The 24,855-nt window shown below is 37.5% G+C and overlaps 1 protein-coding gene across 1 annotated transcript; it reads left to right on the top strand.

The window, feature by feature from the left end:
• The first annotated feature begins 692 nt into the window (after positions 1-692).
• On the top strand, positions 693-16,823 carry LOC111869474. The gene is made up of 6 exons (XM_023861043.2): positions 693-1,211; positions 2,469-2,973; positions 5,006-5,121; positions 9,909-10,033; positions 10,922-11,146; positions 13,175-16,823. The coding sequence occupies exons 1-6, from the start codon at positions 855-857 to the stop codon at positions 13,260-13,262; spliced, it is 1,416 nt and encodes a 471-aa protein (XP_023716811.1). The 5' UTR covers positions 693-854; the 3' UTR covers positions 13,263-16,823.
• Positions 16,824-24,855: the final 8,032 nt, after the last annotated feature.

Raw genomic sequence — 24,855 nt, forward strand, 5'->3', positions numbered from 1 at the left:
TCAAACCGTGTTGTTTCGGGTAGGGGGAGGTTAAAGCGTAGTTAGCAGTGTCTCGTGTATTGAAAGTGATTTCCCACGTGTTTCTCGTAAGAGGGGTCACTAGATCGTATTTTACGATAGATTTCTCTAGCATTCGACATACTTCGAGTGCCATTAGCGGTCTGGTATTATTTTCACGGTTTCCTCTGAGGTGGAGGACAAAGGGCCCTGCATCCTCTTTGGTGAAGGTGAGGGCTGCGGTTGCGTTATCGAAGCTGTTACCTGTTGTCGTGGCCGGCGGCGCAGCGATGTTGTCTGTAGTGGGCGGTTGTGGGTTTCCAACTGTCCGTTTCTTGTTTAATAGGGCATTGCTTGGTGGGCTCCTACTGCGTCGTCTCAGCTTTGTCTTCACCATCGTAGTTCCATCACAGTCCATCAAGTTTACGTCTTTATCCGGACCACTCATCTAGGATGGGCCCTGGGCCGCAGAGCGGCAAGTAGAGGTTGTGTTTTTGTTATAACTGTGTGTTGGATGTATTCACTCTGATTAACGATTTACGACACAAATATCACAGTAAACCACTGTCCACGTCACTTAAAATGTCGAACCGTAATAACAATTCACAATGTAGAAGTTTCGTTCGGAGCTAACAATTTCGTTCCGCACAGTTCTCATCTTCAGATGGCGATTGTGCAGTAATGATTGTAGTGCTGCAATCTGCCGGGAAGTTAGAAAATCAATGCATGTTATGGTGGATGGTGTGTTTTGGGTGAATCGATGAGCTTGTTACGTGCAATTTCATGTGTTTCAGGCTACATTTTGTGCATTGTTGTGGCAGAAAAGTACAAGACCTTTGGGCTACTTAATAATAAAGATGTCAAACGCCTCTCCAATTTTAAATGGTGAAAACACAGGCGGTGTCGCAGGTTTTTCGACAGACGCTTCCGTCAACATGGTAGCAGCTATACATGATCACATTTCGTGCGCCAAACCAGTACAAGTTGACCCGTTTAATGCCCAAGATAGTAAAGCAGGTATACTTTCGTATTCCTGTGAATTCGATCACATGTATGCCAGCTTGACAGAAGGAACAACTGTTCAAAAGGATGGTGCTGAAGTGAAACACTTGAAAGAGTTATTGCTGTTACATCTCGATCTAATACAACAACAGTCGGAACAGTTGGTGACAAAAGATAAACAACTCTCTGCTTTGCGGCAAGAAAATGAAACGGTGAGTAATGTATTTAAAACTGTGTACAGTTTGATAGTGGGTTATTTTCAATTATGATGCAGTATGATTAAACCACAACACAAATGTTTCTAACATAGTGCACCTTTCCATCACAATCGTGCGCAACCATCGTCTTCAAGAGAAAATTACTGGAATCAAGCCATAGTTGTGGGTTGTTGAAAGGAATTTATATAAAACTATACTACCAAATAACCGCAAACTTTAAATTTAGATTATGGAAATTTGTACACATTCATACTGTTGAAATATGTTTTATCTTTACATTGTCTAGCCTGTTTGTTTACATCATGGCTCCCCGTGTGAGTAAATGAATACTCTGTGAAGTTACAGTGATCCCATTCAGCTAAAGAACCTTGTAATTCCTATATATAGTGAAGACATGACAATTCTGTAGATTCTAAGTGGTTCTGGACTTTGTCCATCGTTGGGTATTCTAAAAAAACACCAGAGAACACAACAAACCCCTGCTGCCGCGCACTCGTTGGCAGAAACATCCAGTTCCTGAAACGTTATGTTCTCTAGTATTTTTCTAGCATATCGGACGATGGCCAGAGGCCAAAACCCAATGATTCTGAATGGCAGTTCGAAGTTCTGTAATGTGGCATATAATTAAGAGTTGTTTGCTTGACCAGTCTGTTTAAATATTGTGTCATTTAGACCCGTTGCTAGGCAACGATCGCGAAACAGCTAGACAACTGCCTGTAAACAGCAACAGAGGAATGGTGTTTTCTGTGTGGTCTGTGCCAATAGCAGGGTTACCAAACAGGCCCCAGCGTCAGCCACTGCAGCTCTTGGCTAGCAGACTGACTCAAAGTCAAAGACATTCAAAGTTACTTTACAACTTGTGTTTTATCGCCAGTAAGTTCATCTTGGCGTCAAACCCCTCGAGACCCATGACCAGAGATTTTATCCACCTGAACCCTGGCGATAATAGTCCTTATGTAACATCTGCTCTGTCTTTTAGACTACTTGTTCTGTATGAACACCACAGAAACACATCTCAACAGTTCTTCAATTGTTGCATGGTTTAGCTATTGGCATAGCAATGGCTGTCTCTGCAGGCTTCATAATTCTGGCTCTCAGCAGACATGCCACAATATATAACCCTCTGTGTACTGTGCATATTTGTATGACAGTATCCATTATTTAACAATGTTCAGCTGTCAAGCTATTTTTGTTCACTTCTTTGCCCATTGATTTCTTTGTACTTATAGAATTGTTCAATCTTTTGTACAGCTCAGGCAGAGGTTGGAGCGCATGGATCGCAGGGTGACTTTGCAGAAACATCGGGAAATTTCAGAAGTATTTGTGCCAACATCTGGTGGGTGCATTAGTCCCCGAGCCGTGTCCCCCCCATTCACAACGGGATGTTCATCTGTATTTCTTGGCTCTTCAGGAACATCCATTATTGAATGTGATACAGAAACCATCACAGTTCCTCTGGAAACTATTGACAGTAGCATACATAATATTAACATAGGGAACAATTGTGAAAACTTCCCCATTACAGATAATCAAAACATTATTACACCTCGTTCATCATGGGAAATAGCCAAGAGAAGAAGAAGAGGGGATCTTGAAAATAGTGGTTCTGCCAGTGGTAGTGGCATTCGACGGAAACGGCTTGCATCATGGACATCATCTATAAATAGTGATGTGCTCTCACATGATGGAAGAAACTCTCTAACTAAGGAGACAACAGGAGAACATAAACGAATGCAGAAGAAACTTAGGACCAAAGGTTTCCTTCGTATTTTTATTTGTGTTTTGTTTTAAATTTTAAGCGTGTGAATGAAGTGAATGTGAAGTTGAAGTGAACTGCAAGCTTATGCATTATGAAGGAGCATCAGTTTTGTGTGTTTTTTCTTTATTCTTCATAAGAGGGAAGGAGTATATGAAAGTCTGAAACACCAGTTTGAGCTGGGCCACCATTTTCTTGACTAGTGTCCATGTTGGTATTGTGGCAGTCATTGGAATAATCTGGCTCAGAAATTCTAGAATACTTTTTCTAAGTGTATCACTTCCATTTTTTTAGATTTTTATTTACTTGCTGGCTTGAATTCATCCAGCCCAGGAGAAAGCCATGGATCCCACTACAAACCATTATTCACAGTGCTCTGCAGCAAAATTATATTGGCCATCACCTTTGGGTATTCAATTATTATTCTTATGAATGATCAAATAACGTCTAACACTGTCTTAACAATTTCCATCAAATATCTAATATCACCCTTCATAGCTAATTTCTTGCACAGGCAACCAGAAGATTTGGGGTGGGTGTTTACTGTTACAGATTGGGACTGTAGTGACATTTCCATCTTGTTATACATTTACCCATGTGTATAAACAAGAGTGTGACACTGGGTGCCAACATTTTTGCAAAAACAAAACTTTCATTTTGTGTCAGAGTGCACTGTTTAGGATGGGAATTAGCAGTACTGCTGAATTAAAAAAAGTGGACACAGACATGGTTTGTGGTCCTTCATATTGAAGTTGCCTGAGTGTTGATGTCTTTGTGGTTTTCCCAAGTTCCTGTAGACATATGCTGGTATACTGCCTTAAAATTGCAGCAGCCACATCCTTACACATCTTTCTGAACATCATGCATAATATTTGTCTGTTTTCTTAATTGGTGCCATATGGCAGTTGACAAAATATCATTAAGTGCACCAAGAACTGATCCAAATAAACCCCCAGGAGTATAAGAGATTGAGGTACAGACATTAATCTTTTATAAATCAGTTTTAGAAAATCTTATGGTACATTTGATCTTTAGTGATTGTAGTAATGGACGTGAAAACTATAATGCCATGGCGTTCGTTGAAAATCAACTGACAATTTGGAGGAACATGTCACCTCCATCTTCGGTGTTGAAGAATACGCCAAGCAAGAAACCAGCGCGAAGCAGCTCTTCTTTGCTACCTGGTTCATGCTGGTTTCATGCTTGACTTATTCTTCGACCTTGAATATGAAGGTGACATGTTCCTCTGAAATGTTAGTTGACTTTCAGCAGACTTCGCAATGTTAGATTCTGGAAGATAGTACTCTTCAGAATCTTGAATCCTACACAAACCATTGCAGATTGCACCAATGTTTATTTGAAAATTTTTACTCAAAGTGATCCCAGGAGCACATAGTTAAGCCATGGACATGCTGTTGTAGGATGTCTTGTGTGTGTGTGTGTGTGTGTGTGTGTGCACGTGTTCCTTATTGGTACAGTAGATAAGAAGAAAATGGAGTTAGTTTGTGTGTTCACCACTCCAATGATAGATCTGATACACTCTGTTGCTTAACTTGTAGTTCCTGTCCGTTGATTTGGTTCATCCCCCATTGCATAACGTGTCCACAATTAAATCTTATATACTGTTCATTCTGGAGCGTGTGACCTTGGATGCTGGCAAGCCTACCTGTGTCAGCTGCAGTTTTTTGATTAATTGGGTTCAGTGTTTGGCTGAGTTTGAACCTTTCCTCTCTGCCTGAACCCCATTGTCACTACATGGATTCAAATGAGAATCATGTGATTTCAAATTAATCAGTGATAGTATCACTGTAATATGTCACATTTGTCATGCTACTTGTTGAATTATATGTACTTCCATTCAAAATTTGTCCCTAAAGTTTCAAAGCAACTGTTACATTGCAGGGTAAAAAGCTTGTAGCTCAGGTCTTCATGTAGATATATAATGTGCTGATGACTTCTCTTTAAACTCATAAGCCTGTGAGAGTGTAGTGCATTGGATTATTCTCATTCTGGTTGGTTTTGCTAATTTCAGGTAGTACCACGAAGAAAGATGCTGTACTGACTACAAATACACTATACTATACGCCTATTGGAGAGTCTGAATTGCCATGGGGCACTGAGGAGACAAAATTGAATGGACATGTTGAGGTTTGGCAATGAGCATATTGTAGGAATTATGATTAGAGCTTAGATACACCTACAAATAATGTTTTGTTTTTTTTTTTGCAATGTGAAAGCTTCTATAATTGTGTATCCTAGCTTCGTATATACGAGGGTAAGTCTATAAGTAAGTTACAAATGGATATAGAACTTAAACAAATAAGAGTACTGATTTGAAAAATGCTTTTATTTCTCAACTTAATCTCCCTGTACACTGAGGCACTTGTCCCATCATCTCACAAGCCCATGAAAACTAGCAGCATAAAATTCTTTGGGCTGCTGTCAGAACCAGGTGGTGACTTCCCTTTCTACAGCCGACCAATGTGGTGTTTGTCTTCGATATGTGTCCGCCCTTCAGAGAACTTCTGCACCCAATTGTAAACAGCTTGAGGTGACAGGCACTTCTCATCGTAGATGGGAAGAATTTCTTTATGAATATTTTTTGATTCCAAAACATTTTGCCCACAAAAATCACACAACGGAGCGCTGCTCAAGGGTTGTACACTCACTCAGAGGCCACACCATCTTGCAACTGCTATTTCGCTTTTGTAAACATCGATTGTCTCTTGTCTAATGTCATCAGTTGCCACCAGACTAATGCTGCCATCTAATGGCGATAGCCTCAAGTGCCTCATTCAAACATGTAGTACCCCACATCAATTTGTAACTTACTTATTGACTCACCTATGTATATGGGAATGTATCATATTAATCTGCTTAGGTACAGAATTGTGTCTCTGTGGTAATTTTATTTTGAAATGCACATTACACAATTTTATGCATTGTTCTTGTAAGCAATATTTGCAATAGACAAATTCCACGGAGCAGAACCCTTCTTAAGATGCTGACAGTTGTTAAGATAGCCAAGCAATGTCACATCTCTTACGGAATTTGAAAGTTCATTACAGTGTTCATAAGATCCTGCCACAGGACCCTGTCCTGAGTTAAATGAACTTAATCAATATCCTCAAACCATATTTCTTGAATTTTAATTTAATATTATTAATGTCCTATGTTTGCATTGATCTCCCAAGTATTCTCTTCCTTCCTAATATTTTGTATGCATTTTATATCTCTACCACGTAGCTATTAATCTGGTGGTAAGAAAGAAAGGGTCGTTTGTGTGAATATAATTTTTTTTGGATTACACTTTTTCTATTTTCTGACAGCATTGTGAGTATACAGGGTGTAGCTGAAAGGTGCAGAGAAACTTTGGGCTTGAGTTCCACATACCAAAACAAGAAAAAATGTTGATATTAACGTGTGTCTAGAAACATTAATTTTTTAGTTATAGCTGAAAGAGTGCCTTTGTAATAAGTGCTCAAAATGTCCTCTGTAATATTCAGTATATGCCCCAACATGCCTCATCATGGACCACCACGTCTGTTCAAGGATGCCAGGGTAGTTGCAGATAGTCTGACAGGGATCCACAATGGGATGGTGAAGTGCCTCTTCGATGTCAACAGGAGCTGCATACACAAGGGTGTTTAGGTGGGCCTACAGGTTAAAAATCAGAGGATTCAGATGTGGTGATTGTGGAGGCTGTACAGTTGGTCTTCCCCTACCTATCCATCAGTCATGATAGGTGTCATTGAGAACATCTCACACAGAATGGCTGAAATGTGCCTGAACACCATGTTGCACATGCCACATTTATACTCTGACTGCCAGTGGTACATCTTCCAATAGCTTTTGGCAGACCATTTAAGAGGAAATCTTGGAAGTGGTTGCCTTTAAGCCAGTGTGGTAAAACATGTAGGCCTACCAGTCTCCAGCAGTTCCTGCCCTCACATTAACCTTTAAGAGCCGAAGGACACCTTATGGGAACCTTTAAAGTAAAGCTGAGGTGGCCGAAAGACACCGTATGGGGACTCGCAGTCCACGCGTCGCACAGTGTTTTAAAATCTAATTTTAAGATAGAAATTCTTGTTTTGCTTACATTATTTTTGGACACCAGCTTTATAAGTAGACTGTCTTCCCTCCTGCATCATCTAACTGAATGTTGCCTTTGTGTGGAACTGTTGGAAACATCCGGAAATGCAGAGTCCAACGTTGCACTTCACACATTTTATCCGGATGTAACTTCATTTCCTACGTGAAGAGCACACACACGACATCTCAATCTTGTAGTAGAGGAAGTCAGCCAATGATGTCGAGAGGCCTCCTCTAATCAAGATATCACCGATGACATAGCAGGAGGTCGACCCATGAACCGTTGAGGGCGAGGTGGACCCCTTGCAGCATGTTCCAGCATGTTGTGCACTGGTGGTAGTACCTGTTTGTCTCTTCCACCAGCAGACGGATAATCCCTGCGAAGTATAGAATGAAAACGCAGAAAGGGGTGGAATCCTTATTTACGTGTGGAGCTTCATTGATATTTAACCCCACAGCTCCACTGGAATAATTATTCACATGCCTCCTGCCATGCTGGTGTGTGGTGGTCCCCAGGTTGCCGACAAATATGATGGGTCTTCGTCGACTTCGGGTTCTGAGCCCGTTGTTTCCTCGCCACTATCAGAATATTCTGTACCGCAGTCTGAATCGGTGTCAATAATCAGCTGCTTCTCAATTTCGTCTTCTGCCAAGTGAAATGAGACCATGCTGGCTAGTTTCAATTGCGATCTTTTATTCACAACACAACGCGCTAGGATAGAACATTCTGGTAGTGAGGGGCTATGCGAGAACAGTACCTCTGTGTGGTTAGTTCGATATATGCACAGTCAGGGTTTCTGAAGGACAATTCTAATCGCATCACTTATAAAACATCGCAATTTCAACTATCCACCATGGCCCCATTTCACATGCAATAAGCCGCTCATAAATTACACCGATTCAGAATGCATTACAGACGAGACTGAAAGGCATTCCAAGAACAGTAGCTCTATGTGTTTAGTCCGAGATGTAAACAGAATCATAATGCTTATAAAACATCGCAATTTGAACTATCCAACATAGCTCCATTTTGCATGGAAGAAGATGAGATTGAGAGGCCGCTCATAAATCTCACCGATTTAGAATGCGGTACAGACGAAACTGAAACGCATTGCAGGGCTATTCCAAGAAGAGAAACTCTGTGTGGCTAGCCCGAGATATAAAGAGGCAATGTTTCTGAAGTATAAATTACAATAAGACTTGCGCCCACTTGTGCAATAGTAGAAAGGTTACGACGTGACTGGAGAATGTGCAGGACAAACATTACCTTCCTCCCCCTTTGAAAGATGAGACACAGGAAGAGAGGATGTCATCAGCATGCATTTATACTGCAGAAACTTTCTGCATATTTGTGGGCAGATATTCAAAATTGGGGGAAAAATTTTTTTTGGAATCAGTGCAAAAATTTTTACAGATTCTAAAATCTGTAAATTACAATATCTGATTCTATATTCTTTCTAGATAAAAGCAGCGTTTATTTCGTTCATTTATCACAAAAATTGTAGAAATCACAGCATTTTGAGTAACATGATTACAATTTTTATTACTCTACAGTGGCGGGCATTTAAATTACCTCCGTCCCGCTACCACTATCAGAATTTAAATGTCCCGTCCCTTAAAGGTTAATGCTGAACTGCTGCTGTTGTCTACCTAGTATTCTTTCATCTGTAAGTCTCAAAAATTAAACGTTTCCTTACACATGTTGATATGGACATTTTATCTTGTTTGGGTATGTGGAACTTGTGCCCAAAGTTTGTCTGAAGCTTTCAGTTACACTCTGTGTAAGTGATTACAACACTCGCAACTAAGAAGGGAACACACATCACAAGACGCAGTTTACACAGAAAATAAGAAAAACGACCCCGTAGTGAACGAACCACATACAAGTTTTAATTAAGACAAATAAGATGAATTATCTTAACAAGTTTTAGCGAGTGTAAATTTATCATAGTTGACAAACACAGACTTTTTAAATACTTTTTAAATGGTTGGTGAAAACATATGAAGGCAGGCAATGCAATAGATTGACGTAGTTGGGACACCTGATGATGGCACTGTGTTGCCAAAACATGTGAAGTGACAGGTGAAATTGTGTGCACTACCAGACGGCCACTGTATACATATAATACACTGTGTATTTAGCACCTGTTACTAGGGTGACTAAATCAAGGAAGAAGAGATGGCTAGCATGTAGCATAAGGTGCACAGAGAGTTAGGGCACGAAAAGCATGAAAGGAAGAGATGTCTGTGGAAGCCCATGTGTAAATGATAGGGTAATATTAGAAAGGAATCTAGTAAGTAAGTAGGAATGTTGAGAGGATGTGGACTGGACTTATCTGGCTGAGGATATAGTTTTCTGGCAAGCTTTTGTGAATGTAGTTATATACCTTAATTTTTCATAAATTGCAGGAAATTTCTTAAGTAAATAAATTGAGTTATGCCATCATGGCATTGCACAGATATTTTAGGCAAAATTTTTGGATAAAATTGGAACATTAAAATGGAAAAATTATGCACAACATTAGTATTCCTTTTCAGAATTGCTTTGTCTGAAGTAGTTCATATGGAAGCATTTCATGTAGGTCATTAACACTGTATATTTCAGAGGAATGTATTTCTTACAGATGAAACAGTGTCTTTCCTTGCTCTGATGAGAGGTTATAGCTCCATAACTTTTTAATATTTGACTTTAATCATTGTGGCTTTTAAAGTGGACCACATAATTTGTGTTATTGTTGATTATATGCAGTCATGTACAGTCTAAGCATAATTGAGAGATACGCGTGTTTATACTCTTTCAGTCTGTAGCTGTTTTTTAAAAGTTCAAATTCATATTATTGTAGGTTCCTAGTTGGAGACTTAAGGTTTATACTAGTTGCTATACTATGGAGGGCACTGAAAATTTAGATGATGAAGTCTTCAATAAGCGGCACCAGAGGCTGGAGATAGATGAACGAAGAAGAAAGAGGTAAGATAGTAAAGTAGCTCCTGAACTTCTGACATACAGACCAGCCATCGATGTTAAACAAATGTAATGTATCAGATGGCTGCTCTTACAGAGTGTTCTATATTTACTCAATGGCAACCACTCCAGCTTCAGCTTTGACCTGTTATTTCTTGTTAATTATTATTCTGTGTTTTATGAGTTATCGTCTATAGATTATTCTGATTCAGAATTACTTCTGAAGTACCGTATTCTTTTGATGTTTGAAAGGGACAGAGGATGGGTCCATTGCATCATGATATACCCAAGCACAACTAAATTTCTACTAACTGATGTAAAAGATGAAGAGGAGCAGAAGGTTAAGTCTCAGAGTTTCAGAGTAGGTTTTCAGTTTTAGAGAACTCAAGCAAAGATGCCTAATTAATGATTTTCAAGTCCTTTTTCTCTTTTTATGAAGGAATGAATATTATATTGGGAGGACTGAGTCTATAAAGCTGCATCACTTGTAGTAAAGCCACACAGATGTTCGGAATTACGTTTCTTGTCATATCATCCCATGGCTGGTATTCACTGGAATCACATATGCACCATCTACTGTCATAGTCAAATATAGAAATGTCAGAACCCCCTCCCAGTTTTAGTGACCATGGAAATTTTCATGAAACTTGCAGTCAGACTCGATACCTTGATATTAGGTCACAGCAATATATTCTTGATAGTTCAGCAGCAATCAATATTCTGTACAGCTGGGAGCCAGTAATGTTCTTAAACATATCAAATTCTGTGAAACACCTGTTAAGCAAGACTTACAATTTTTCATGTTCATACTTTAAAGTTACAGTCTTTAGGAAACAAACATGGTGCACAGGGGTTAAGCAAATGTAGGAAGGTTCATGCTCTAGTCCATTGCAGGTGGGATGTGCAACGTATTCGTGAACAACGCCAAGTGGAAAAGTTAAAGCAGCGAGAGATGGCATCAACAAGGAGAGGTAGTGGAGGCAGTAATAGTCGGCACAGTGATGGGGAAGAACCTCTCAGTTCCTTATGGCCACAGCTAGATGATGCTGAATACCTGGAAATTACTGAAAGCGTGCCTGTTGCTGCTTTCGGTCTTCCAATTACAAAGTTTATAGCTAGGTATGTAAAGAGCGCCATCCAATTCTTGCTTAACTCTACATTCTGAAGCTTGAATGTTGCATGAGAGACAGCTTTGTTCATGAAAATGTACAGATGGAAAGACTATAATCTCTCATAATTACTGACATGTGATTTTCTTGCCTGAAGTGGTTATGACTAAGAGTTTTTTAAGGTTGGTTTTAGTTAAAATCTCTTCAGAAATCTGTACAGTACAGAATTTGTTTTTTGTTTTTTATGAAGACTTTAAATGATGAACAGTAGCTGAATATGTCTCATGACCTAGTCCTGTGATTTGATTTTCCAGATGCTGTACTGGAATTTTTAAATGTAACTTTTATTTTATGTATACATTTTTCTCATTGATTCAATCACTAAAATTTTGGTGGGTACTCTGGTGATTTTTTATATTAAAATAAAATTCCAACATTATCAGGTTTGGATGAATATTAGTGTTTAAAATAGTAAGTGTACCTTTTGACTAAAAGGTTGCAAAATGTCACGCGATTGAGCACAGGCTCCTTTTTTATTTAATATAAAATTTAAAGTTGTCCCTGTGTTTGATTAAGCACCACATCATGAAGACATATGGAGGAATGAGGTGCGAGGGGGTACCCAAAAGAAACTGAACTTATTTTTTTTTAAACTTATTTATTCAGATTTTAAGCACAAACCTTCAATCCCCTTCAAAGTACTCTCCACTTACACTAATACACTTGTCTAGTCTTTTATTCCATTTTTCAAAACATTGTCTAAATTCATCTTTTGAGATGCTTGACAGCGCCTCCGTCGTTTTTTCCTTCACCTCAGCAACATCAGCAAGACACTTTCCTTTCATGTCTCTTTTCATTTGATTAAACAAAAAAAAGTTCTTTCAAAGCACAGCATGCTTCCACGTGACCTTGTTTTTGTTAAGCAGTCAGCAGTCATGGCATGAATTTCGCAGCCAACCTTTTCATTCCCAAATCTTCTGTCAAAATTTGCTGAACTGAGCTCCAAGTCACTCCTGACCGCCACAATTTCTTCAATGGTCCATCGTCGATCTTCCTTGATGATTTCACGAATTTTTTCAACATTTTCATGTGTTCGGGCCATGGAGGACGACCAGAATGAGGTTTGTCATCAATTGACATTTCACCATTTTTGAAATGGGAAAACCACTCAAACACTTGAGTTTTCCCCATAGCATCGTCCTTGTACACCGTTTTTAACATTTCAAGAGTTTCTGTTCCACTTTTCCCAAGCAAAAAGCATAATTTCACCGCTGCGCGCTGTTCACGAAAATCGGCCATTGCAAAAATGACGATCACACAAAACAGTTGTCACTGTGAACTCTGCTAAAACTAGTCCTTACCTTCTGTAGCAACGGTAGTTACTGGGTATGATCTAACCAGCTGAGGTTCCTGGAAAATAATAAATCATTAGAAAATCTTTAAAAAATCCAAGAAAAACACTAATAAATTGAAATTATATTCGTGATTTAATTAAGAGAAAAATAAATTTGGAACTGCTTATTATTATTATTCAGCCAAGAAAACTGTTTCATCTTGTCTGCTGTCAAAAATAGTGAAGATCGGTATGTACAAAACATTCTAGCTAGTTGTTTTATTTGGGCGTCAAACACAGTCCATTGCTGTGACGGAAGAATATAAATTACAAATGTTTGAAAACAGGATGCACAAGAAAATATTTTTGTCTAAGAGGACTGAAATAAGAGAGCATTTTATGATAGTGCATAATGAGGAGCCATACAGGTTGTGAGGATAGTGAAATACATACAGAACTGTTGAGTTCTGCTACCATAGTGGTAATTATTCAGTAAGCTAGTTGCTGGAAGTAGCAGGCCTGAGAGCAACTTTTTCACTCTGCTGAAGATGTTGTTCATATTTTCAAATTGTGGTGCAACTCAATGCTTATTCACAGAATAACTATAGTAAACAATATTTTTGAATGTCAGTGAATTTTGCATCCTAACTTGAGCATCAGTTGAAAGTTGATGCATTAAGACAAGTTATACTCTTACTTTTCCAGTGAATTTTCCTTGCCTTGGTTAACATCAGCACGGTGCAAAACTCCAAGTCACACATCATCACGGAGAAGAGCAGAGAGCAAGAGATAGGAGACCGCTGTATACCAATTCACTTAACTTCACTGTCCTGATTTCAGTCTGAAATATTATTTTAAGACAGTTTGTAATTACTCTTGATTTTTCTGTATAAGAAAAAGAGTTAATTTTATTGGTCGACAAAGTCAAGCATTTATCAGAGATGAATAAAATGAATGGAAATTTCATGAAAGTGTGTTCTTTACTTTTATAGAACTAAACACCATTGCATCTTCAGGGCTACTGATTGTATAGTGCAGGGACCTCATTCCATTCCATTATTCACTGTTTTATACTCAACACAGACTGTGTGAGTATGCATATATTGTAAACTTCATTTTTATGTGGCATGAATTACAAAAGAGAGCAGTCCCTGTTTAGGCTGCACATTTTTTGTGTCAGTTTTGGAGAGCTTGAAATTCTGGATCTCATTCCCTTCTACAGATGTATTTAGAAAATATATATTTTTTCCTTTCTTGAAAGTACTGTTCTATTTTATACAGCCTGTCTGTGTTGAAGTAAATTAAGGAATCTCATCTGCACAGCATAATTCTTAGAAAATAACGGTTTGTGAGTACACAGATAGCCAAGAAACTGACTTTCCTGTGTATCAAATTTAGATTCTGCAGACATATTGTAAACATATGTCATGCATTACCTGTAGTTTGTTATTCCTTAAAATGATCCTGTACATGTACAAAATATAGGCAATGACCTCTGATAAATTCTTGTTCACATCATCATTTTGGTTTCTGACATGCCCATGTACAGTGGAAGCCCCATTTAAGGTTTCCCTTCATTTAATATTCAATTTCAATGATCCAAAGTCATTAATTTCAGTGATAAATTACCTGCATTTAAGATTTTTGACAGTTTAATATTCAAATCCACTGCTTCCAAAATCAACCTGTAATGTGGGTTTCACTGTAGGTACTTAGGTTTGAGGTTAACTTTGCTTAAATGAATATGTCAGAAGTTCTGTGAACTGTGAACCAGATGTTGAGTTTATAAGTGTTACATGTTTTCTGTGATACGATGCTGGATTTAATGATATACACATTATACAGATAGTTGGCAATGTAGTTTAAATAAAAGGCAAAGTTAGGCAAGAAGTCTCTCTGCAGGCTTGGCTTGTAGAATGGGTTCTTGTCTGACTTTGGTTTTATATTCTAATTCAGTACTCATATAGTTTTTAAAATAAAGTTAACAGCTGCTGTCCGCATACAGATATCTTACAGGAAGCAGAAAGGCAAATCATCATTCAAACTTCGAAAATTCTCCCTCACCCCCTCTCTACAGTATATATGGAGTAGCCAGTTTGTTAACCAGATTTATGTAGAAAATGTAAAATGTATTTTTTAAATTTTCATTAAATACCATGTGTAAGAATATTTTATAGTACTTCTCAGTGTTCAACACAAGTTTCACACAGTAGTCAGTATTTGCCATTGCATGAAAGTGATACTAGTTGGCTGATAGAGAGTGTGATGCATTGCAGAGAGCAGTTTCTGGTTATCAGATGATGGTGTTTTGCGCCACCTGTTTTGTATGCCATCTTCCCTCTCATCATTTAAGAAATTTGTTGGTAACATGAAACAACAAATGTTCTTATGTTGACAGTGTGCCATTTCTGAAAATGTGACTTATTGAGATCAGAAAGTGAAGAAGTCACTCTGTTTAACTATCCAGGCAGGAAGCAGAGTCTGTGGCCTCTGTTGTGGACTTTCCTCTGAATTATCATACTGCAGTAGCCATATTGAGTAAAACTTCCATAAAAAGAACAAGATTATCTCTTCTCTTTTTAGGATTCTTTCCCTCTTGGGATTTGCACTTGTATAAAAGTCATGTGATATGTGGCAACATGTTTTCACCATTATGTGGAGCAACTTTGTGTATCTGAGCTGCTTCCAGCATTACAAAAGTGTAAGTGAAACAAATAGAATTCATGCAAAATTAGGATAATTCTTCTGCCAGCCAGCTTTGTTTTTGAGGATGTGTTGTAGGTGTGTTTGTATGTTTTCATTCATCTGGTAGACATTTCATTGAACATTTGTGGACATGTCTGTAATCCCTAACATTTTCACATTTCACATACATAGAAGAGTCCCCTAAGAGTTAGCCTTTTGTCCAGCACTACAGCTTAATGATGTTTTGAAAAAGATGGACTTAACAAATATGGTGAACCATGAATTTCTTCCCATTTTTCATAACTGCAATTGAATCAAAAGTAACTGATTGCCACAACTACAAGCCAGTGATGGAAGTATCAAACAGATCAGTATCTATCAATCAGTGTGCCACGCCATTTAAATTTGTCTGCATTTCTACACATTTAATTATAATTCACAGAGTGTAGTATAGCAGTGAGATCCTGTTGTGTCATATCACATATCTTTTCTGCTGTTTCTTTGATAAATTGCTACTCTCTTAATTATGGCTCTCTGTGAGCAAATTTTTGTAGTATCTTATTTAATTATGAATTTCAGAACATTATTTTAATTTTTTAAATTTATATTACAGACTACTTTTTCAGAACAGCAGTATTTAATCTCAATATTTTGTCACTGATGACATATGGTAATTGTTCCTGAAACCTTGTTAATGTGTTAAATTTCCCTATGAAATATGATACGTATTAGAAAAAATTATATAAATGATAAGCATAAGAAAGTATGAAGAAACAATATGAATGTACTTACTTAGTTTATATATCCACACGCATAACTTTATTACAAGACGTCATTTTGTATGCAATGGAATGCTGAATTGTATTTAAGCGTGCTGCCGTGTACAGATGGCTGAGAGATGCTGTAGTAAATATTGCTACCTAATCAACTGTTGGTTCAGATTCCTACCAACATAATTTTTGGATCTAGATGAGAAGATTTTGATAGTTTATGGTCTGTAATTACAGAAACAAAAATAAGCATAAACTTCAGCTGTATATAAATGTTACACATAATGGTATCCAAGTTATTTTATTTATTGTTCCCAAAAATGCAAAATTTGCCTCCCAGTTAACTCAGTCTTACAGTAAACCCTCAATTATCTTGGGTAATGGGGGGAAGAATTGTTGCAGATAATTAAAATCAACAGATGATTCCAGGATCTGGAAATACCCACTATCTATGCTGCATTAAACTGTCAGAATCATTTAATCTTGGTAATCTGGCCATGTGCTAGGCCAACATGTCCAATAATCTGGCATCAGGGGGCAGACAGGCATCCTTGGTCTTGTGCAGGTTTCTCAGGCAGCAGAGGCTGACTTGTGTTTAGTCAAGTTCGACAAACTGATTTATTTAGACCCTCGCTAGTACAGAGTGTTTCAATTTTTCAGTACTATACATCCCCGTACAGTACTTTTCATACAGTTGCGGATTTAATATGTGCTGACAATGTCCATTTCTGACAAACATAAACATAAGACTTCAAGTGTAATTGCTAAAGCGGAAATAATTGAGAAGCATGACATAGGTGAAAAACTTATTAATTTGCCTAAGAGTGTAGAGTTGGACATGGTATGATATATGAAATCAAGGAAAATAGAAAAATAAAAATAAATTTGATTTAACCATTTCCAGTAATCTGTCATTTTTGGTAATCTGGCAATACCTTGTTCCCGTATATATCGGATTACCAAGATTGTACTTAACTTTGAAGTAACCCTTCAGACTTCCATGGTCAGAACTTCATTGCATTTTATAAATTACACATCATGCTTAACATAGGTTCAAGTCTGGAAAACAGAAATTAATGACTGTGGGGATTCGTTGTGCTGACCACGCGACACCCTCTATCCGCTAAAGTTGGCACTAACTTCAACAAGCAACAGTTGCTCAGTCTGTATTGTTCGCTTGCAGACTAAAACCACGGAGTTTTTTTTTGCTTAACATAGATACATATATGCAAAAACAAAAATTAAAACCTTTTGCTTGTGAAAGTAATAATATTGTCATGTGTAGGGTGGTACATGTGACAAAATGACAGGTTCCAGTTTGGGTGATTGGATTTATTGGCACTTCGGCTACAATCTTAATCACATTTAAATGCAGCACTACCACTGATTTACACACAAACTGGTCCTCTCCTGGTACCACAATTAAAATGCAGGAACTATAAAAGTCTCCTTAAATCACACACGACCAGTACCACTACACCATAGCACACATAAAGTCTTCAAATCACATCTTAAATCCTCACAGGCTGACCTCCTATACTCTTTTGTATTCCTGGTTCCAATTCACTCTGTTCGCTTGCTTCCACCGCTAATATCTCTCTCTCTCTGCCAGCTTAGGAATTCTGCTCTCTTATATAACCAAGGGATGGGCATTGACCAACAGTAAACACATATCACATGATCACTATCTCCTGTTGCAATGTCACCACAGGCACAGAAAACACAGCCTCCTCCATTGTTGTGTAACCTAGCAATGGACTGTGTTTACAGAGTTGCTGCCTGGTAACATGTTGATCAAATGCACTACAATATGTTTTACTGTTATAACCACACGTTTTTCTGTCTTATGTGCACAATAAAGTACATGGGGGATTAAATAACACTATACAAACTACATTCAAGAGAAAGGAATAAAGAAAAGATGTATCCAATAAGTCCAAATTATATTTCAGAATTAAGGGAACAGTTACCATGTCACATGTTAGTGACTGGACATAGGGTTTGGTTTGATACTTGGAATTATTGAAAGCTTATAACTCATAACTACAAATGATTATAACCCTCACTCTTGTTCACACTCTACAAATCACTATGGCATGCACGAATTCTTCTCACTCTGTTAGGTCTTCACTAGTCATTGCTAGGTAGTGGCTTCTAACACTGGAGAATCCTCTGCTCATAACTAACAACTAACTACAAGTGCTGACTCAGTGAAACTAAGTCCACTGGTCCTTGGTGTATAGCCTTAGACTGCATAGAAAATATCTTTTCCGTGGTTACTTTGTTGTTGCATGTTTATTCATTGCCACAGAAACACATTTACTGCATTGTTGCATAGCAAGGGCTGACTCTTATTTTGTTGCACTATTCTGCCTTTCATCTGTTGTGTCACAACTACCGAAATCTGAAATAAAGTGTTTTGGTTGTAACAGTGTTATTTAATTAAGTATGGTATGAAAACTAATGAACTTTGTGTGAAATTAAAACCTGTAAGGAACTCTAAATTGTAGAGTCTGCTAGATATGTTTCTTGTTACTAAGTAATTAAGAAAAATATCGTACCAATAGAAGAAAGTAAGCCTTATGTGATGGTATTAGGCCAGCATGAAAGGAAAGGAAGTAAAATGGAAACCTGTAACAGTGAGATAAGGTGCAGTCTACATCACATCAGTGTAAAACACTGCTGATACATAGTACTGAAGTAAAATAAAAAGTAAAGTTGTCCCTGTAACAGGCCATGGAAGCCCATAGGTTTGTGAGACATGAGGTTCCTAGATTTTTCTAGACTGTCAGCTCACAGATGGTGGTGAAGTTGTCAGCCTTACGCACTGGCCACCCTTTACCCCCAGGAAGATTCCTGGTACTCATGTCTGTTAGATTCTGAGTTGATTGTTGGGCCATAGTGCAGCTTAAAAGATAAGGCCGATTGAAAAATCCAGTGATCTCATTGGGAATTGAACCCGTGACCTTCCAGCTTGTAGCATAGTGCCTCAACTAACTGCATTACCACGTGCCCCACGTAGTACTGAAAGAGATGCAAGTCATTTTGGGAAGCTATTATCAGTAACTGAAGGGTTTCAGAAAGTTTCCTGGCTAATCTGCAAATCAGATAATCCACCTGTGATCAATGGAGAATCTGCTTTATTTACTACAGGTAAGAAAACAGAGTGGTACAATATTAGACAGACATATTTGAACTGATGTCATTCTTTTCTGTTCTGGAAGATATAGAATTTCTGTTATTTTAATAATGATATACCCTTATAACTGTGTAAAAATGCTGTGTTGAACTGTTTCGTAAAATTGAAGCAAATGAGACCTATCTAATAATGGAGCACTGTTACTTTTGCACTATATAAAGACTGTAAAATGTACAATATTTTATTCACAGTAGAATTTGTAAAAATAATTTTTTTTTGACCTTTGCATATGGGAACAGTTATGAGCATTGTGTGTGTAATGTCATCAGGGATGGAAAATGTCATGAATATGTTACACTTCTTCCTGTTGTTAATGGGTCCTTAGTTACATTACTTGTTGAATTGTCAGAAGAAGGAATTGACTGTAGTCATAGTATCACCATGAAATATAGTTGCTCAAGATATTCAGTATAAAATGTAAGAGAATTATGTGATCCAATACATATTAGCTTTACTTAAATTCAGAATATCACATATGAATTATTTACTTTAATTTTCTCATATCTTCCACCTTGTACATTGTTTAGAACATAGGAATTATATGTAGCTTTGAAGTGACATACTGTAAACTGAGGAAGGTCAGTCAGATGGCATTGTACAAGTGACAAGAGCCTTCTTTGTGCCACTGTCTAGTCCATGATGAATTGCACTTGGAGAAGAAGCCTCGTGTTAGTTAAACTCTTCTTGAAATTCTCATTGTGATTCGTAATGGATTCTGTTCGAATGAGGAGCTCTGTATCACACATACTCTGTCACTGTCTGATGCTCCCTGGCACACTGATCATTAGAGTCACTGCACTGCTCCAGATCCCTCACAATTATCTCATACCCTAATGGAGAAACATGCCATGAAACTCTTAAAATGCTTCATTGTTTATGTTTCCCTCATTTAGACTGTATCTTGTTCTGTCCATGATTGTGTGAACTGCTGGAAACTGCTCTGGAATCTGATAGGCAGTAATGCTTTTATGTATCACCCAGTAAATTGAAATGTGATAAGTTGTCAGAAATTTTCATAGGGGAAGAAAATTCATGACTAAAGATCTTTATACCTGAGTTCTGTAGGAATTTTATACTATGTGCAGAATGATTAGTCAGAGAAAAATTCCAGTATAAAATTAACAGAGGTTTAGCAAAACCAAGGTGTAGTTTTTATTTTATCAAATTCTTTGATATCAAGGAGTTTGTAAGGTAGAGTACTCCAAGATATATTTCCTTTTTCTGCTGTGTAGAACTAGGAAAACCGAAATAGTCTTCTGCTCATTGTAGCCCAGCTAAGTGATTATTAGATTTCTTGCTTGCACCTAGATATCGCCTGCATGTTCATGTTTTCCACTTGTTCATTCACATCAGTCATGGCGAGCCTGTATTCTTCAGTATTTATTACCTGGATTATGAACTTAAAAGCAAAGACACACCATAATCCATTGCAAAAACATGCAGTGCTGGCTACATTCATTAACCATGCCAAGATGAAATGTGATACACAATGTGTTAGTGACAAAATCTAACATTTAAGGATGACATTTAGGCAGAATGGATACAATGCTGCAGCCTTCAACAAAGCCACGAATAGAAAAAGACCAGTTGGGGTAGCCTCTTTGCCATTCCAAAAGTCAGCATCATACAAGATCAGGAGGTAAAAGGTGGTCAACATCCTTACTAAGAGGCCTTCTCACATGCTGAGACCAGTGAAGATTACTTAAGATTTAAAGCCTCTGGGGTCTGTAGCATGCCATGCGAATGTGGAAAAGTGTTTGTGGGAGAGACAGGTCAATCCATTGAAACCATATGCATACGAATGTGGGAAAGTGTTTGTGGGAGAGACAGATCAATCCATTGAAACCATGTGCATACGAATGTGGAAAAGTGTTTGTGGGAGAGAGGTCAATTCATTGAAACCATGTGCAAAGAACATGAATGACATCTATGTTTGTGTCAGACAGAAATATCTGCAATGGCAGGACATGACATTGAATCAGATATCTTGTCGAGGAGGCAGTAAAATTAAATTACATTTCGATAATATCAACAGAGAAGAAAGGTTCAAACTCGGGAAAACATGGAATCTGAGCACTACCCCAATGCACATAAATGAGGAAAATCCCAAGAATAGAGACACAAGGAAGGGCATTCTGCAAAGAAGATGAAATAATTGATAGCAGGGACACCAGGTTAAGCCATACGGTGATAATCTAACTTTGTGTTTTGCTTTCATGCAGTTTGTGTGCAACTGTGGTTAGTATTCACTCATAATTTTTCTTCCTTGAAGTTACATGTTTCAGCCTAACTGGCCATCTTCAGGTGTACAGGTTATTGTGATTAAGGAACCTGCTGCTCACTGTAAAGCTGCTTTGTTTCTTTTATGTAGTTGCCTTTGGGTTTCATCTGGTTATCTGGGTTAACCAGTTATATTATTTTGGTGTCTTTGAGCTGCACATTTACAGATAAACATGTGCAGCTCAAGAACACCAAAATTAAAATTGTTGATTAATCCATATAACCAGATGTAATCCAAGGCAGGGAAAAAAGGTAGCTTTGCCGTGAGCAGAAGACTTCATAATCACAACAACCCATACATGTGAAGATGGCCAGTTAGGCCGAAACATGTAGTGACAATGAAGAAAAATGATTAGTGAATGGTAACCGAAGTTGCACATAGATGGCATGAAGGCAGATTTATGCAGTTCAAAAGGATGCTGCAATATAACAATATGATGATAAGTTAGTCATATGCCTGACCGCACAATTTGACTCCACCCTTCTGCTGCATAGTACACTAGCAGGATCAGGCATTGACTTAGACTGGTATATATATATATAAGGCACGGTTATTCGTCACATTGGCCCTGATGATGGAGACAGAGCTCTTCAAAATGTTGGTTCTTAACTCATCATTGACACAACTGATTGCCTGACAAGATTTTATTGCAAATGCACAAATACTATATTTAGTGCAGAGTTCCATTTCAAAGATCTGTGCAGACAGTATTCATAAATGTGTGTGTTTGTTTAGCAAGATCACACATATTTACTCACTCTCAGTGTAATGATATTTCATTTTTATGGATTACTTTTCTATGTCCAAACAGTGGTTCACTGTGATAGTATTTATGCCAAACTTTGGAATAGTACATGCAGATACCAAGTTCATGTAACCCACCTGATCTTTACTGATAATTCAAAAAAAGATATTGTATCAGTATGTGTAAGTTATTGCATTATAGAGTCAATAGAGTACTGAATTTGTGACTTTTCACTAAAAGTATCTAAATAATAGAATATTTTCTGCCGTTAGCGAACATACATCCATATGCACAGATGGTTACTACTTGACCCTGCTGGGACTTGAACTCCAACCCCTCAGTAGTAGTGGCATACAAATTGAATGAGAAAAGTAAGCTGATTCTACTGATAATTTCAACAAACATTATGTACTCATTCTTGCATATTCACTTTGGTTGATATGAATGCCATTCTGCTTCCATTTAACCTTTTACATACCAGTAATGAATGAGAGTCAATTTCTGCAAAGAACTGTAGTAATGTATTTTGTTTGGCTTGAGAGGCAAATATTTCTTGTAGAGGTACTTTAAAAGGATTTTGAATGCTTTTTCTGCATAATCTTGTAGATGTATAAATTAGAAAAAAAAAATTGTTTTGTCATTAGGTTAGTCCAGTTAATTTGAAACAGATTTTTATGAGACTTTTGAATATACAGTAATGAATTGTGTTGTTGGATTTGGAAGAAAGGTATTGTAGACCATATTCTTACATACAAATTACTGAGAGAATATGTTCATGACTGGATTTGTGTATGGAACTTAGTTATTATCTTGTATGGGCACATATATTGAAGGTTGCTAATGAAAAACAAAAACAGCTTTTTAAATCCTTAACCCGAGTAGACTGTAACATTTTCCTTGTAACCATTATAGAATAATTTATGAATCTGTTGATTCATTGAACACGGTGTAATTAAGTTTACTGAAGTGACAGAGATAATCATTTCAGCTTATGTAATGAATTTCTTGGTCTTTCATCCCCATACTTGACATGTTACCAAAGACAGTGATGTTTTAATACCTGTGACTCATTTTCCACACACTCAGCTAGTTAAGTTAGTTAGGATGAAGATGTCCAATGTTACAAGAATAATAAAAATGATCCCAGTATTTAATTAGGCATATTTGCTTTACTCACTTCAGACAGTCTGTTGCTGATATTCATGTTGAATTTGCCTTTATATTAATGTTCAATGTACATATCTTCTTCGTGTGCTGTACAAGAGTGGCATCAAATTATTCTGAACACAGATCCTGAATGAAACCTGCATACACGTGTTTATTACATCTCATAGAACCCAGACAAATGTCTGTGTATGATGAGTGTTATTTTGTACAGAATCCCAGTTTCTTAATTTATACTCAGAGTAGAATGAGGAGCATTTCCCATTACCAGAAATCTAAGTAACACTCATACACCCTTTCGTCTTCCCAGTCCTATCATGAATTTATCTTGAGTTCACTGCATTAAATTAGCAATTTTCTTGAATGTTATGAATAAAAGTTGCCACTCAAACTAGGGACTGAACCCAAGGGCCTCTCGCTGTCCATAGAAAGCACTTGTTTCCTCCTCGTAGCCCTGTTACTTTCAGTGATATAATCAGTGTTAGAGAGGAAATATATTATTAATTAAATAAAGTGAAAATGAAGTCTTTGATGTTATTACAATTAACTCATTCACTGCTTTGGTAAGGCATTGTTGCCACATGGAGATATTATTATGTTCTTCTTTATGAAGGGATGTGATAAAAAGGTTGATGTGGAAGATGGAGAGAGAGAGAAGGGAAACAGGAGAAGTGTAAAACAGGAACACTAGAGCAAGAACAACATCAAGAAAGACTCACTGGTGAAAAATACTGGAAAAGAGTTGGTAAGCAAAATATGATACATGTGCACATGCCCACACACACACCCGTATGTGCACACATGCCTGCACATACCTATACATAAATAGTATTTGCAGAAGTAAAGTATATGTGGATATCCAGATCAGCTTTGAAGGTTTGTGATAGCAGTGGATGAAGAAAAACTTAACCATATTTACTCGCACATTACACACATGTATTTTTAGAGGTAAAAGTTAAAGTTGTCATGTGTTTAACTGATTAAGCACTATGCCATGATAGCATATGGGGGGGGGGACATATAGATCAACATTTTCTTGACTTTGGCACTAGCTGCAATTGAGTGGTTAGCTTGATGCCCCTCCCTGGGAAAGAGCCCCTGGTACCCATTGGATAGGGGTGGGTGGTCCCCAGAGCCAGTCTGGACAATATGGAGAAGAGAAAATTGTGATTCTACTGGGACTTGAACTCCGACCCCTCAGTCGTCCAGCCCATAGCCAGTCACTATATCAACTGCGCTACCTTGGTTCATCTTTAGAGGAGAAATTTGAAATAAAATTAGAGACTGTAATTTGACCAGTGAATAAGTTTAATGAAAAATATGATGAAATATAATTTAATTATGACAACATCATATGACGAACTTCGGTCACGTTTGCCACAGAAGTAATGTGTTCCTCAAATTTTACCAAGGGACATTTTCATCTCAACATTAATTAAATTAATTGAATGGTTTAGTGTAGGCATAATATCCGTAGTATATTGCTATTTCAATTCATAAAACATTTTCTGTGAAAATGTGTGTTTATAGAAATTTAATCAG

Source organism: Cryptotermes secundus, unplaced genomic scaffold, assembly GCF_002891405.2.
Source record: "Cryptotermes secundus unplaced genomic scaffold, Csec_1.0 scaffold1821, whole genome shotgun sequence".
In the NCBI taxonomy this organism is placed as follows: Eukaryota; Metazoa; Arthropoda; class Insecta; order Blattodea; family Kalotermitidae; genus Cryptotermes; species Cryptotermes secundus.